Genomic DNA, 15,172 nt, shown 5'->3' with positions numbered 1-15,172 from the left:
TCATAAAAGCCGGTCAGTCCAGGAACCTAAGAAGCTCAAACTTCTTTCTACTCATCCCACCTAAGACCAGAAAGAAAAGAACTGCTGATCGATCTTTCACCGGAAGAGCTCCCAAAATCTGGAATTCCATTCCCCCTCATATCAGAACCATTCCCTCTTTTGTAGAATTCAAAAGCCAACTCAAAACCCTGTTCCTCAACCGCTCCCTAGGAAGTGGATAGTGGGGAGCAATTAACAATCATCGAGCTCCGCTCCAGATCTAAGACTCTGAAGATCCTTGAAGACAAAATGTCATATACTACAATGTGTTGCTCTTTCATTTTTGCACTCCTCTGTGGATATGTCTCCCCTCTATTTTGTATCTGATGATTATTTGTGCTGTACCTACTGTGAAGCGCTCCGATACCCTGGGGTCTGGCCAGCGCTATAGAAAACATTTAAAAAAAATAAAATAATAAACTTACCAGAAGACTGCAAACCATCCAGAACTCAACAACCAGACTCAACCTCCCACGTAGAACTCGCAGTACACCACTTTCTCAGGGGCTCCACTGGAACCCAATACACAAATGCGTTCAGTTCAAATTTCTCACTCACACATTCAAGCCAGTAAACAAAATAGGCCAGCCTACTTGGTCAGGAGTATCTGTAACCACAAACCTACTCGCACACATTCCATTCATACACAGAACCAGATCCAGAGGCTGGGCCTTCTGTTACATCGCTCCTAAAGAGTGGAACAGCCTCCCACTTCACATCAGATCATCCTCCTCTCTTCTTGAATTGTTCAAGAAGCTAATGACCTGGCTATTTGACTAGCCACCTGGCCCTAGGCAAAGCGCAGCACACATACCTGCTCAACTCCAGGATACCCTCGCTGGTAAAAGTGCGCTCTACAAATACAAATACCATGACAAGTAGCAGTGGCCTGGAGTGCTTGTAACACCCTGATCAGCCATTCCAGGAGAACAAGGTAATCTATCTTATCAAAAGGAGAAATAAAAGTCCAACAGGATCGGAAATGTGCCATGTCTAATGCCTACTCAATCTTGGCCCTCATTTCACTGCCCTGACAGTGCTGTCTCTGTTCCCATGTTATGCGCTGAACATAGATGGTGTGGGTGGCAGTTAAGAGTGGAAAAGTAAAAAAGGTTGTAATTGGGTTACTACATGTTTTCCTACAATTTACTACATGGAGTCTGATGATGGGGCTGTATTACTAATTGTAGAGGTAGTCCAATGAAAATTATTTTAAGTATGGCAGTCACAAACCTGTATTTTAGGTTAGTGGTAAGTGTCCTGTCTAAAAAAGATAAGCCCTGAACCAAAGGTGAAAAGTATTAGTGCACTCCTGCACTAGTCCGATGGTAACTGGGCCAATTGGTGGGTTTGTGAGTTTGATTTGTATCACTAACTTAATAACTGTTTTTAGGGATGCTAGCTCTAATATGAGGGAGTGTGTGAGTAATGGTTAAGACAGATCTTGTGAGAGAGATATCCTTTTAGAAGTTGCGGATAAATGTGTCCTTGTGGGTGACATTTTACAGAAGAAAGAGTGTTTTACTGTGTCACATATTTGAATTTCTGGGTGAAACTGAGCGGACCAGCACCTGGCATGTGCTGAAACAAAAGATTTGGTTTTACAGTGGTTTGATTGATTATCTACCCCTGGTACTCTTGCTTGCCTACCAAAATGGCATCCTAGTAGTTTGGAAAATGATGTCCATAATCTATTTGATCTTTTAATTGATGCTGTGTGCAACATTTCATTTGGCACTTTGACTTTGTTTGTCAGTTTTAAACCTCAGAGTAAATGGGTCTGAACTTGCAATTTGCCTTTCGAAAGTGGTGTATGTAAGAAATTGTGAAAAGATGGTTTATAATTACCAAATGCTTCCGCACCAGATCTACATATCTAAGTGAAATGATTGTTCTCCTAAGATTGGTATTGTTAGAAATGGGGGTCTCTAGTTGACAGAGGTAGGTACCTTTGACCAAGTAAGGGCCCTTGCTTCTAGTCAGGGTAAGGTGGCTACACTCCTAAAATAACCCCTGCTCACCCTCTTGGTAGCTTGGCACGAGCAGGCAGGCTTATCTCAAGGGCAGTGTGTAAAGCATTTGTGAACACATGCAGTGAAAACACTACGAACGGACACCACACCAGTTTAGAAAAAGAAATAATCTTTATCTAAATTTAACACAAGACTGTAGGAGGGTGGATACCTGTCTATGGTTACCCCAGATTATTTTGCCTTGTGTTTAGCTGTTTTTCGACTTAGTTGGCCTGGGATCCTGCTAATCAGGGTCCCAGGCTATCTGCTCTCTCTTTAAAATGGACTCCATGTACCCTAGGCGCATAACTAATTGGATATTGGGTCACCTTATCAGCCCCTGTACAGTGTACTATAGGTACCCAGGGCATAGGTGCATCCAAGGCCTACCAGGGGCTGCAGCATATCTTTTGCCACCCTGAATGGCCATCCAAACTGACACAACTGGCTGATCACTCAGCTGGGGCAAGGTCGTGTAATCACCCCTTGCTTAAATATAGTATACCTATGTCTAAACCTATATCTGGACACATATACACCTATAAGTCACTCCTATGGCAGGCCTTAACAATCCTGGAGGCAGAGTGCTTGGTTTTATTTGAGATGGTGCTCTAGCATGAGCTGAGCCTGTCTGCAGCTTTCGGAACCATGTCCTTATAGCTGTTCCAGGGTATTGCCATACCATATACTCTTAAGTGCATTATAATCCTCGCGGTTATTGCTAACTTTGGTTTGGCTTTATCAAAACATGTCGTGTAAGGTGTCATACACTTTGGAATACTACCCCCTCGCCAGTTCTGGTGACGGGGGTAGCATTCCACCCTTCTAGAGGGAGAAGGCATGTTACTTTACTTAAATGCGGTTAAAACTAACCAGAGCCTCAGCATCACAAAATGGATGCTGCTGCCACAGACACGAGTCTGGCCTCCTGTTGCTGACCGAAACTCCAGCAGGGGAAGCCTGGACAAATGGTATCCTGTCACAGGGAGGGGTTACACCACCCCAGACAGGAGATAGTGGATTGAGGCAGGCAGGGCGAGTTAAACTAGACACTGCCTGGGGCGCACAAGGCTCCCCATGCATAGCCCAGTTCAAACCGGTGCTGTGGCACTCCAGCCCCAGCTCTTGCATGAAACTGGACAAAGGGAAAGAGGTGTAACCACCCCCTTCCTGGGTCCCACCCATAGGAGGGACCTAACAGGTAATCCAGCCCTTTGATTTGGAATAAAGGTAGGAGCTGTGTCCATAGACTTTAGATAATCCTGACTGAAACTTTGAAACAAAACTCTGGACCCTTCAACATCCCACTCGACGTGGAAGACTGAAGAATCTCCCTTGTGGTCAAGGAGTGACCACCCTGTGCAAACAGGCACCATCCAGCGCCCAACAGTTTGCTTTGTTGCAGCTCCCGCCATAGCTCGAGCAACAGAGATCGACAAGAACCAGATTCCCAGACATCCAACAGCCCGATCCACAGCCACAGCAAAGCTGAGACCTGTGGAGGCGACGTGAGATGTGGGACCGGCCATCTTGAAAAGACTGCAAAGTGCTGACAGTGCAGCTCCCGAGGCACCCTCGAAGCTGTGCATTGGGGTTTGAGAAGCCCCGAGCAGCTCGTGCACCGAAGATCACCCCTCCACACTCACCGAGTGCTTCGTGGGGCCCTTTTGCATTTTCCTGCTCGAAGCGTCTGTCCGGTCACTTGCCCGTTGGCTAGTGGCCTCTACGACGACAAATCTTTGAAACTACTCTGCTAGTCTGGTTGCTCCAGACTGGCCCTCGCTCCCCTGAAAAGGAGCAGTCTCTCTGACCTTGCTGGTCCGAGTAAGAAGCGATCTTCAGATCCTGCGTGGGTTGCCTTTGCCAAGGCCTGTTGACTCCAATCCGGAAGCCGTCACCGCCGACAGCGAGAGCCTTCGTGGGTGAGTCCGTGTTCCACTCCTGGTCATCGTCGATGCCCCCGAGTCCACGTGGACTCTGTCCCCTCTGCTTTCAGGTACTCTACATCTTCGATCTAGCCTTTGATCCAACCGGACTCATCTCTCCTGGCCTCCTGCAGCATCTTCATCTCCAGGCTCCATAGAACTCCACGACGAAACCTGACACACTTTGGCACCTATGCAACCGCTTCCTGTGGGTGAGGTAACGATCAAACACCGGTGCTCCTGTAGTGGTTTACACCTCTATTCTAGTCTAAAGTGGCTAAATTCTATTCCAGTCGGAAGACTTCCAAAACAGTAACTTTGTAACTTTTACGCACCATTGACTTTGCATTGGTGCATGCGTGTGCTTTTAGCGCTGCACCCGAGTCCCGTGGGCCTCTCCCGTCCTAACTGCTGTTAGTCCAGAGTAGCCCCAGCGATTCCCAAGGCCCTAGGCCTTACCATTGTTCGAGAGGTGGTACTTATACCACTATTTTAGTATATGGTTTGAGTGGCCACCGGCCCTATCCATAATTGTGCAACTTTTGTATGTTTAACTGTGCTTTTGTTTAAACGCTTGTGCCTCTGGACTCACTCATAAAGAGTACAGAGGATTATTCTAGTAATAAATACATATATTTTTATAATATATAACTTGTGTGGTGTCCTTTCATTTGATATTACAGGATTGCATATGGTAAAACAGCTGGCTTCAAATGCCCTCTTGAGTTAAGCCTAAGACTGCTTATGTCCATGCTACCCCTAGGATAGCTTGTCCATAAGGTTGACTTTACAACCACCACCATAAGGGTTGTTTGGACTGATACAAGGTGATCACTAGAATAGTGAACATCATACATCAGGCCAACTTCTCACATCCAAACGACAAAATCCACAATACAGTATTAAAAAATATGACTTTCAAAGCGTAGAAATGCCTTAGTTCAATGTAGATGGTAAATGCGACACTTTACTCTCAAAGTATCTTGGATGCGTAACACAATAACAACAAAAGGGTTGCAGGGAAGGTGATGCGTCGGTTCCTTGCTTACGGGGCGGTGATGCGTTGGTTCCTTACTGCAGCGCAGGGGAGGTCAAGTGTCGGTTCCTTACTGGATAGGACGGGGTGCGTTGGTTTCAATGTGTGACAATGTGGCGCCTCGATGCAATGCGAAGATCTGGTGCGATGCAACAAAATGGCGTCTTTGATGCGATGCCACAACTCTGATACAATGCATGCATGCCCAACGGCAGTGCTGAGAAATTGTTGGTTTCTTGAGCCGCGACAGGCCCTGCGACGCGCTTCTCCGTTGATGCGACGGCAACCTCTGCTGCATCGGCACGCTTCTTCGGCGATGCGATGGCAACAGCTGCGGTGGCGACACGATTCTTCCTCGTTGTGTCACGCTCCCAGCGACACGCAGTCTCTAGAGGTCCTAGAACAACAGCAGGCACCTCTCTGCAGGTAAAATTCCCATCAAGGACATTCAAGGGAAGCTGGTGGTGAAGTCTTTGTGTCCCTGAGACTTCAGAACAGGAGGCAAGCTCAGCTTCAAGCCCTTGGGGATCTTCCTCAAGATGATAAAGTACATACAAAGTTCCTTTTCTCCTTTCCTTGGCAATAGGTAACCACCACAGACCAACCCCAAAAAGTAACCAGCGCAGGGGCAGTCTCCTCCTTCAGCTTCCTTGGTTTCTCTCCTTGGCAAAGGTTCATCTTGATTCCCAGAAGTGATCTAAAGTTCTGGGGTCTGGGCCCCTCTTTTTATACACACAATATCTTTGTTCTCTGAAGGCAGAAAGTGTCTGTACCCAGCCCAAACCAGTTATGTCCTCCCTGGTGCAGCTTCCTGGCAGGAGGTGGAGACAGCATTTTTTATTTATTTTTTTATTTTTTTTAGTCCTCATATGCCTCTCCTCACCCCGTACCGTCGCTGTTCCACTCTGGGGTAATTTCATCTCATATGGTAGAAATAGTGCTGTTGGGAGCAAGTGTATCACGCTCACCCTTCCTCCTTTAAGCAGACCTTCCGCCGAGATTCTGGAGAGGCTTAATCATAGGATTTTATTGTTCTATTTCACCTAAGTCTTAGCCCCCCTCACCATCACCCATATTGTTGTAAGAAAGGAGTCCAAAATCTGTATCTCTTCTCGTTCCGACCAACCATATCTAGCTTTGCTATAGCTCTCATAGCTCTTAACCAATTCAAGTCTGATGGAGGGTCAACAGATACCCACATCCTACAAATTTGCCAAAAAACACCAGCTTTGCTTTGTCATTAAGGCCCTTACCTTGTAAGTCAGCTCTTCCCGTCATAACAAGTTCAGGGCTTACCTCCAGTTGTTGGCCCAATACGGCCGACAAGCATTTACTCACTGCTTTCCAGAAGTCCTCTATCGCAGGGCATGTAACAAACATATGCAAGTCGTCTTCGTTCGGGGCACTACATTTGGAACACCTCACTGTTCCGCCATCCTTGAATTTCGCCAATTTTTTGGGTGACCAATACGCCCTGTGGAGAGTGAACAAGTGGTTTCTCCTTAAATTCGCAGGTTTTACCACCTTGTAAAGAATCACCATAGATACTTGCCATTGGTCCTCAGTCGTGATCCTCGGCAAGCACTCTCCCCACAGGGTCTCAGGCAATGTAAAAGGTCCATCTTCTATTTCCACTATTGACCAATACCACATCGCCACTTCTTTTTTGATTGAGGTCTCCAAAGCTAGCTTTTCTTCAAAAACATTATAGTGCCCGATAGAATTTTTCTTCCCGACAGCCCAACTTTGTATCTGAAGAAATTTAAACTTACAGAACTTATGGCCCCACTTGTTTTCACAGTACCTCCACGGTGCTAAGCTACCTTCTAAAAACAGATCCCCCCCATCTCTGAGGGCCCTCTGTTTTTAATGGCCTTGCCAATGCATCCTCGGACCAGCTCGGAGCTCCTGGTGTGTTCCAAATCGGCGCCATTGCGCTAAAATATGGTATCTTTGTTGCCCTTCTGACTCTGTATCATAACATTGCTAAATTTTTCAGTACCTTTAACCTTATTTTTTTTAAAGTACTTCGGGTCCGCAAATTTGTACATAAAACCATTCTGATCGATCATTTCCGTTCTAAGCAGTGCTGACATTAGTGTACCAATGGCTGAACTCCCTGGAGTACCCAAAAGCATTCTGCAGTTCCTCAACAAAAAAGCCCAAGAGTAGATCTGAAAATCCGGAGCTGCCAGGCCTCCTTTCAAAAGTTTTCTCCTAATCTTTTTCCAAGATAACCGCGATCCTTCGGATGCCCAAATAAAAGACCCAATCTCACTTTGCAGCTTTATGATCCCCTCCTTCTCAAACAAAAGTGGTATAGAGTCGAAAAGAAAAGTTATCTTAGGTAAAACCATCATTTTCACCAAGTTAACTCGGCCATATAATGTTAGCGGCAGGTGCATCCAGCCTTTCATAGCCTGGGAGATTTATTTCCTAACTTTAGCAAATTAACTTTAGTAAGTTCCTTTATGTCTTGTGTTATTCGGACCCCTAAATATCTTATCTCTGTTTTGCATGCTATATTGTCTGCATTTAAGTTCCAGGACATGATCTCAGTTTTGTCCCTATTTAAACGATATCCAGAGACCTCCCCAAATTTCTTCGTTATAGTATCTATACAGCTCAATGATTGATGTAGTTTAGGGGTTAAAATAACTATATCGTCCACATGTAGCCGGATCTTTCTGGCCCACCCCTGAAACTCAAAGATGGAATCAACTCTGCCTCCCTAATTCGACACGCTAAAGGTTCTATATAAAGATCGAACAAGAGAGGAGATAGGGGGCATCCCTGCTTTGTGCCCCTCATTACTTTTATTGGCGAGGTTAATGTCCAGTTTACTAATACCCTCGAAGTAGGTGACTGATATAGCCGTGCCAAAATTAACCCCCATATGTAGATGTGCTATTAAAGCTTTCAAATACACCCAGTTTACACAATCAAACGCCTTGGTGGCATCCAAAGCAACTACCGCCAAGGGGAGATTTGGTGTAACTGCTACATCTATACTACTTATAAGGGAAAAAGTTAACTCCTTTCAATACCTGCCTTTGATAAAGCCCTTTTGATCTCTGTGTATAAGATGTGGGGCAACTCTGGCCAACCTATCTGCCAGGATCTTAGCAAACAGCTTGTAGTCACTATTTAAAAGCGAAATCGGTCTATACGAATCTATATATTTCGGTGATTTCCCAGGTTTAGGAATAACTATGATGTTCGCCTCATTCCATGATTCAGGGAGGGCTGCGTTTCCCCAAAAAAAGTCATTGAAGAGCTTCATTAATAAGAGTGCCACACTCCCTGCCAACACCTTATATACTTCAACAGGAAGCCCATCCGGGCCAGGAGCCTTCCCTTTCTTCACATTCCTAATAACCACCTCTACTTCTCCCTGCGTTATCTCTTGATTTAATGTTTCCTGAAACTCTTCTGTCAGTGGATTCAAAACCTTCACCCAATTATCTATTTCCTGTTCAGCTGGGACAAGATCCTCCCTGTACACCTCTTCAAAATACCTGTGAAAGGCTTCAGCAATATCTTTTGTATCCGTAACAAATCGTCCTGACTCCCCATCTTTCACTTCTTTAATCATGCTTCGTACCCGGTCATTCCTTGCTTTCCAGGCTAATAACTTACGTGTGCCCTCACCATATTCAAAGTGCGCCAATTGACTAGCCTCGTATTTTTCTCTAACCCTTTTGGAAACCACAGTAAAAATTTCTCTTTTCAATTCATCCAAATCTTGAACTAACTTTTCTTTAACCTCGCTACTCCCTGTATTTACTAGGTCTACTTCCTTTTGACGAACTTCCTTTTCCAGGAGCTCTACCCTATTAAAATGTACTCTTCTTTTGCTTGCGGCCTGAGCTCCCAACCTCCCACGTAGAAAAGCTTTACAGGCCTCCCAGACAATATCAATTCCCGCTGACCCCACATTGTGTTCTACAAATACATCCAGTTCCTGCCTTAGATTCTCCATCAACTCAGAGTCGTACAAAACCGTTCGATCCAGCCTCCAGACTGAGCCCAGATCTCGAGGCCCTGTCTTGACCACTAAGGTAACTGCTGAATGATCTGACAGATGCACTCCGACATGCAAGATCTGTTTCGCTCTCTCCAACAATCTTAAATCTATTAAAATATAGTCAATCCGTGATCTATGGCGATATTTTTTATTATAATAGGTATAACCTAATACTTGATCTGACCTCTATCTCCAAACATCACATAAACCAAACTGGTCCATCAATCCCTTAACCCTGTTTGACATTTTACTATTTACCTGCGCCCTATTGTATAATATTGCCTGTAAGGCCGAGCATCTCCTTAGCTAGTTCATCTAAAGGCCCTACATCGTCCTGATTTGGTCCATAATACCCTCTAATATTGTACTTGAGGCCGTTAATTTTAATGGTTACAATCAACCATCTTCCCTTAGTGTCCGCCACCTCACCCTCAATAATACAATCTACCCCCTGCCTAACCAACAGTGCAATACCTTTTGTTACCACTGATTGTGGAGTGTAAAAGACATGCTTCAGCCATCGCTGTGATCCAATATATTTCTTACTCTGCTCCCCTGTTAAGTGGGTCTCCTGCAAAATCATAATGTGTGCTGGGAGATCTCTCAGGTACTTCATAATCATATCCCTCCTGGACTTCACTCTTAGGCCGTTCACATTCCACAAAATCAGAGTCAGCTCTGCTTTACTACCCCCCATCATCCCAAATCCCCTCAAACCTCAATAACACCCTGGTGAGAAAATAGCTCATGAGAACAATTTTAAATTTTTTCTTCCCCACACCCACCTCCCTCCCCTCTCCTGCCCCCACCTCCCTTCCCTTCTCCCCCACTCCCCCCTCCCTGGAAAACCCAACCAGCTTCCTAAGGCCCTATAAAGGCCCTTCGAGTGCCTGTTATGGGTGATGATGGCATTTCCCCTCAACAGTTAACCTTATTCACAGCAATAACCCTCTACACGCCTAATAGTGTAAACCAGTTCACCTTGAGCCTTTTTCTGTTACACATTCCCAGCCTGACATTGGTCCAAAAAAGCATCAACATCCTCTACAAACCTAAAAGTGTGTATTTTATTCTTCCACATAACTTTTAGAAAAGCCGGAAATTTCAGTTGCACACTAGCTCCCATACTTCTTAATGGCTCGATCCTTTTGCCCAGCTCCCACTGCCTATTTGCCGTTACCACTGAAAGATCTGACCTGACCTCGACTCTAGCGTTATCAACCAGCAAAGCTCCCTTCTTCAGAGCAGCAGCCAGAAGCTTTTCCTTAAGGCTGTATGTCAAAAAATTGATCAAAATCCTTCTGGGTTTTGAGCGATTTGGATTCAGTCTGAAGGGGTCAGGATGTATCCTCTGAATATCAAGAAAAATCTCCTCCTCAGTTTCCTCTAACTGCAACTCTGTTTTTAATAAATGAACAATATAACCTTTTATGTTATCTCCTTCTTTCCCCTCTGGTAATTTCAAGATTTTCAAATTATTTCTCCGTTGCATATTCTGCAATCTTTACAGCCGCTCTTCATGTGCCCTCTCCCTAAATCTGACCTCGTCCAATTCTTTGCTATTTTCCTCAACCTTGTCTCTGATCTCCTTAACCTCTAATTCAAGTGTCTCAGTACGCTTGCTCAGGTCATCAAACTTGGCTTCCAGCAGTCCACATAGCTCCCTGATCCCCTCCTGATTTGCCTTTGACTCCTCAAAACCCTTATGTACATCCAAATCTAGTTTTCTTAGGAGGGCAATAACCGTACTGTCCAAGTTTTCAACCTCCGGTGGGCTCTCACTACCCCCTCCCTCACCTCCTGCTTCCTCTCCGCCACCCGGTGTTTCTGCCAAGGGGGAATCACTTTCACTTAAGCTTGTAGGTCGGACAGTGACCTCCTGTTCTTCGTCCTGCTCCACGTCTATTGCATCTTGATTATCTTGAATTACATCCTCCATCTCTAACACCTGGTATCTGTTCGGGCTTAGATGCTCTACCCAATCTTTCAAGCTATTTTCTAACCCAGGTGCCTTCAACCCACTACCTGCTTCTGGTGTTTCCCCACTCGTCTGTTCTTCCTTCTGGTTCCCATTTTTATTTAATCTAGCGCTGTCTGGGATAGAATCCTTCGATAGTATTAAAGTTTTGGGCAATGGTTTGAAATACGCATTCAAAGAGGGGTTAATTAGTAATTGTTTGCATAATATTCCTGCTTTATTGTTTTGTCTAGTATGCTTTTTAGTGTTATGTCCACAGTTTGAGCCTGGATCACCTCTACAAGTTTTTTTTGGATTAACTTGTTTTTCCTCCCCTGCAGTTTTTCCTGCGCTTCTCAAAGCATACCCTGTAGCCTCTTTGTTTTCCTCCCTCTTAGCTTGAACTAAGCCTTTTTTCTTATAACTTGCACTGTATTGGGAGACCTTGGATCGTGCCCCCCCTGACCCCCACCTCTTTTATTCTCTACACCAACCCCAGAAGGACTCGCTTTAGAGATGGGTTGTAACTGCAGAGTTTGGGCTTCTCCTACCTCTGCCTTTCTTTCTCCCTTTGTGCTCCCAGCTCCACGACCAATTGCCCCTCCCGCGCTGTACTGCAATCTGGCTGCTGCTCTCCTGCCTCTCCCTACCTCGGCAGCCGCTCTATTCCAACGTTCTCCTCCCGCCAAATGCTCCGCCGGCGGCTCCGTAGGAGGCTCCTCTTCCACTCCCCTCTGCCCGGATGATCGCTCTCCGTCTCGCGCCGCCATACACTGCCTGCGGCTGCCGCCTACGGTTACAAAACGCGGCCCGTGGACGATTTTGAAAACACAAATCCTCCGAGATCAGGTAGGAAGTTTTTTCCTCAGCTGGGCATCCCGGTATTAGACGCGTAGAAGGCTTCCCGTAACGAAAACGCCACTCCTTTCTCACCGGCACTCGCGACCGACTACCTAGCTGGCCGCCATGTTTTCCCTAGTCCGAGGTGGAGACAGCATTGTTGAAAGCAGACCTGGACCAAGTAGCTGAAAAGTAATCTCCTCCCCCTACTTCCTATTCAGCCCAGCCCTGACTCATCAGACTGCTAGAGCCTAAGCCCTCTCCAGCCCCATGTCACTCACAAAACAGACATGTAATACACAAACCTAGCAGAGGCATACTGGATGGTTAGGCAAGAAAATACCTACTTTCTAAAAGTGGTATTTTCAAACACAGAATGTAAAAATCACCCAAACTAAAAGATGTATTTTAACATTCTGAGTTTAGGCATACTAAACTTGTTTTTCTACCTTGTTCCCTGGGTCAGTTAGGATTATAAGATGTTATAAACAAACTGCCCATTCGGGCCTATGGGAACAGGTAGCCTTGCATAGTGAAAAACGAAATTGGCTGTAATTAACTGTCAGACATGCCACACACACAAGGGCATGTCCTACCTTTCACATACAATGCACCCTGCACATAGGTGTACCTTGCCTAGAAAAGGGAAGGTTTAGGCTACCTGGCAAGTGTGTCCACTTGCCAAGTCGACATGGCAGTACTAGTCTGCACACATGCTCTGCAATTGCAGGCCTGAGCCATATTTAACATGCTGCTTCTGTGGGTGGCACAATCAGTGCTGCAAGCTCACCAGCAGCATTTGATTTACAGGCCCTGGGCACTCACAGTGCACTGTACTAGGGTCTGACAAGTAAATCAAATAAGCCAATCATGGAGTCACTAATCCATTACAACTATTTACAATAGGGAGCACTTGTACTTTGGCACTGAATAGCAGTGGCAAAGTGCCCAAAGCGACTAGACCAGCAAAACATAGCAAAAACCTAGGAGGCAACAGCGAAAAAATAGAAGGGAGACCCACGCCAATGGTGCCAGGTCTAACGGGTATCAATAAAGATGTATTGGTTGATGCATCGGAGCATTTGGTAATGGGTAGTAGTTTTATTCTTCTGATTGAAGCTTTAACCTAACCACATAATTAGTATGGCAGATTCTAAATTGATGGAGTTATGATTTAGAGACGGCCAGTGTATGCCCTTTTCCGTACATAGCTGTTGTGAGGAACACATATCTGCAATTGTGGAGTGGAGCTTTAAAGCTGAGTCTTCCTCCTCAATATAAATCCATATGCTTAAGTATACCAAAATAGAGCAGACAGTTGAGCTATTGTGAATTGGTCTGCTTATGCTGAACATGTTGTGTAGTATTCGTAAATTGTGACTGAGAGGTCCTTGGAGTATTACACAATTATTAATGCATACTTTTTGGTTGTCCCAATGCAAACATTCCATTGAGTCAAATTTTCCACTGGTATACCAATTCCTTATCTTCTTGATACGCTGCTCTGTAGATGAGGGAACACCGAAGTTTTAGCATGTGGATTTTGTCCACAAAAATAGTGATTTCATAAAGCTTGAAGCAGAGTAACATACAGGAATGCTGTAGTGGACAATCTTAAGTCTGACTAAAACAGCTTCATAATCCTTCTTGTGACACCACCAGAGATACAAAATCCTTTATAAATCGATAAACATTGGCAACAATTGAAAACGTATTTCAAGACATTAGAGTACTTTTGTATTGTGTGTGTGTGTATATTGTTTCCATGAGTTGGCTAATATTAACATTGGTTTTTTTGCGGTGCTATAGAATGGTTTTTAAAATCTCATATTACTAAAGCTACAACTTCAAAAGACGTTTGTGATGGCATTGTTTGTGAATTTCAGGAGTGCTCTGGTCTTAGTGACATGCCAGGATCCTTTGTGCCAACGGTAACTGCTATAACCACAAGCCAGGATTTGCAGTGGCTGGTTCAACCTACCCTGATTTCTTCCATGGCACAGTCTCAGGGGCCACCACTATCTCAACCACAGCCTACTATTGACCTGTACGATCTCCCAGGGACCAGCTATTCCACCCCAGGGATGAGCACTTACACTGGCTCAGCAGAAACCATATCTGCTGAGACCTCAACAACCAGCAAGCCTACTCGGACTCGGTCTAAGAGACAACGCGAGGAAGCAGTAAGTGAAACAAACAATAAGAAGTGGCACAGAGCTATGATGATAAAAACTGCATCTTAAAACATTTTGTACTCAAAGATCTCTATGGCTTTCTTTAACACCATGAATCTCTTAGCTTCTCACATGAGCCTACAAATCCGACAACTATTACAACTATTAGCACAAATCGGAACCCATCCGGTGTTTAATGAAGATACAAGTAACCGCTTATTTGACCCTAGTGGGCATATCCAGACCTGTACAGTAGTATACATACACCAGATCTCCTACTACCTACTGCACTTATCATAGCAACTAAATAAGTGCACCAACTGATACAATGCAAAGACATATAACACAACTTACACTAAAGATATACAGCACAACTTATGCCAGCTTGAGACGCATTCCACAGATAATGCTTAGTGAAAACACAGGCAACATATGATGCAAGTGATAGACATTTGCCATAACTGATACTAACTAAAAACCTATTTTACAAACTGTTCTAATTAAATATATATCCCATCTATATTATTAGCTAAGGACCCTAATCATAACACATTCTAACTGAAGATAAAAATGTAAATGTTTACAAGCCAAGGACACATACCAAAACTAATATTTAATAATACACATACCATAGCTCATGCTACTTAAATACATATCACAATAATCACCAACAGATACAGAGCATCGCTCGTACTGCCTCGATGTACTAAATTACACGCTGTTCAGCAATTTATTGGGTGTGATAATCATCGCCTTTTCCGAGTTTTATGCAAAAATGGGGTATACATACATTTTGGTGCTCACCACAGAATTCTTTCCTAGGCATTTTTTGCCTTGTAAATATCGGCAGGTCTGACCTGGTGAAATTTATCTGGGGAAAAACTGCAGTGGTGCAGTGTTTGCCTCAAAACTCAATTTCCATTTGTGTGTTAATAGGTGTTAAAAAACAAATCAAATTAATTAAGGCACTTGTGATAAAGGCCTTGTAGAAACAGACCAGACAGACAACATTTTATGCGCAGTAAAAATACAATAACTCAGACAAACTAAAAACCTTTATAATGGTTTACACTAAATGAAGACATGTACCATAAAGCATACTAAGGGCACCTACCCATAACTCAAACGAACTTAACATTTACTCCATAAAATATACTAAATA

At 44.3% G+C, this 15,172-nt stretch overlaps 1 protein-coding gene across 1 annotated transcript in view; it reads left to right on the top strand.

The window, feature by feature from the left end:
• FOSB (FosB proto-oncogene, AP-1 transcription factor subunit) overlaps nucleotides 1–15,172 on the top strand; it is a 193,547-nt gene that overhangs the window by 128,604 nt on the left and 49,771 nt on the right. Inside the window, exon 2 of the mRNA XM_078662186.1 lies at nucleotides 13,723–14,019. Within this exon, the coding sequence (XP_078518312.1) occupies nucleotides 13,723–14,019 (297 nt within the window). The remainder of the gene's footprint in view (nucleotides 1–13,722; nucleotides 14,020–15,172) is intronic.

The sequence above is a fragment of the Lissotriton helveticus genome, chromosome 9 (assembly GCF_964261635.1).
Source record: "Lissotriton helveticus chromosome 9, aLisHel1.1, whole genome shotgun sequence".
NCBI classification, from domain to species: Eukaryota; Metazoa; Chordata; class Amphibia; order Caudata; family Salamandridae; genus Lissotriton; species Lissotriton helveticus.
The sequence above is the reverse complement of the archived record's forward strand: the minus strand, read 5'-3'. Positions and strand labels throughout refer to the sequence as shown.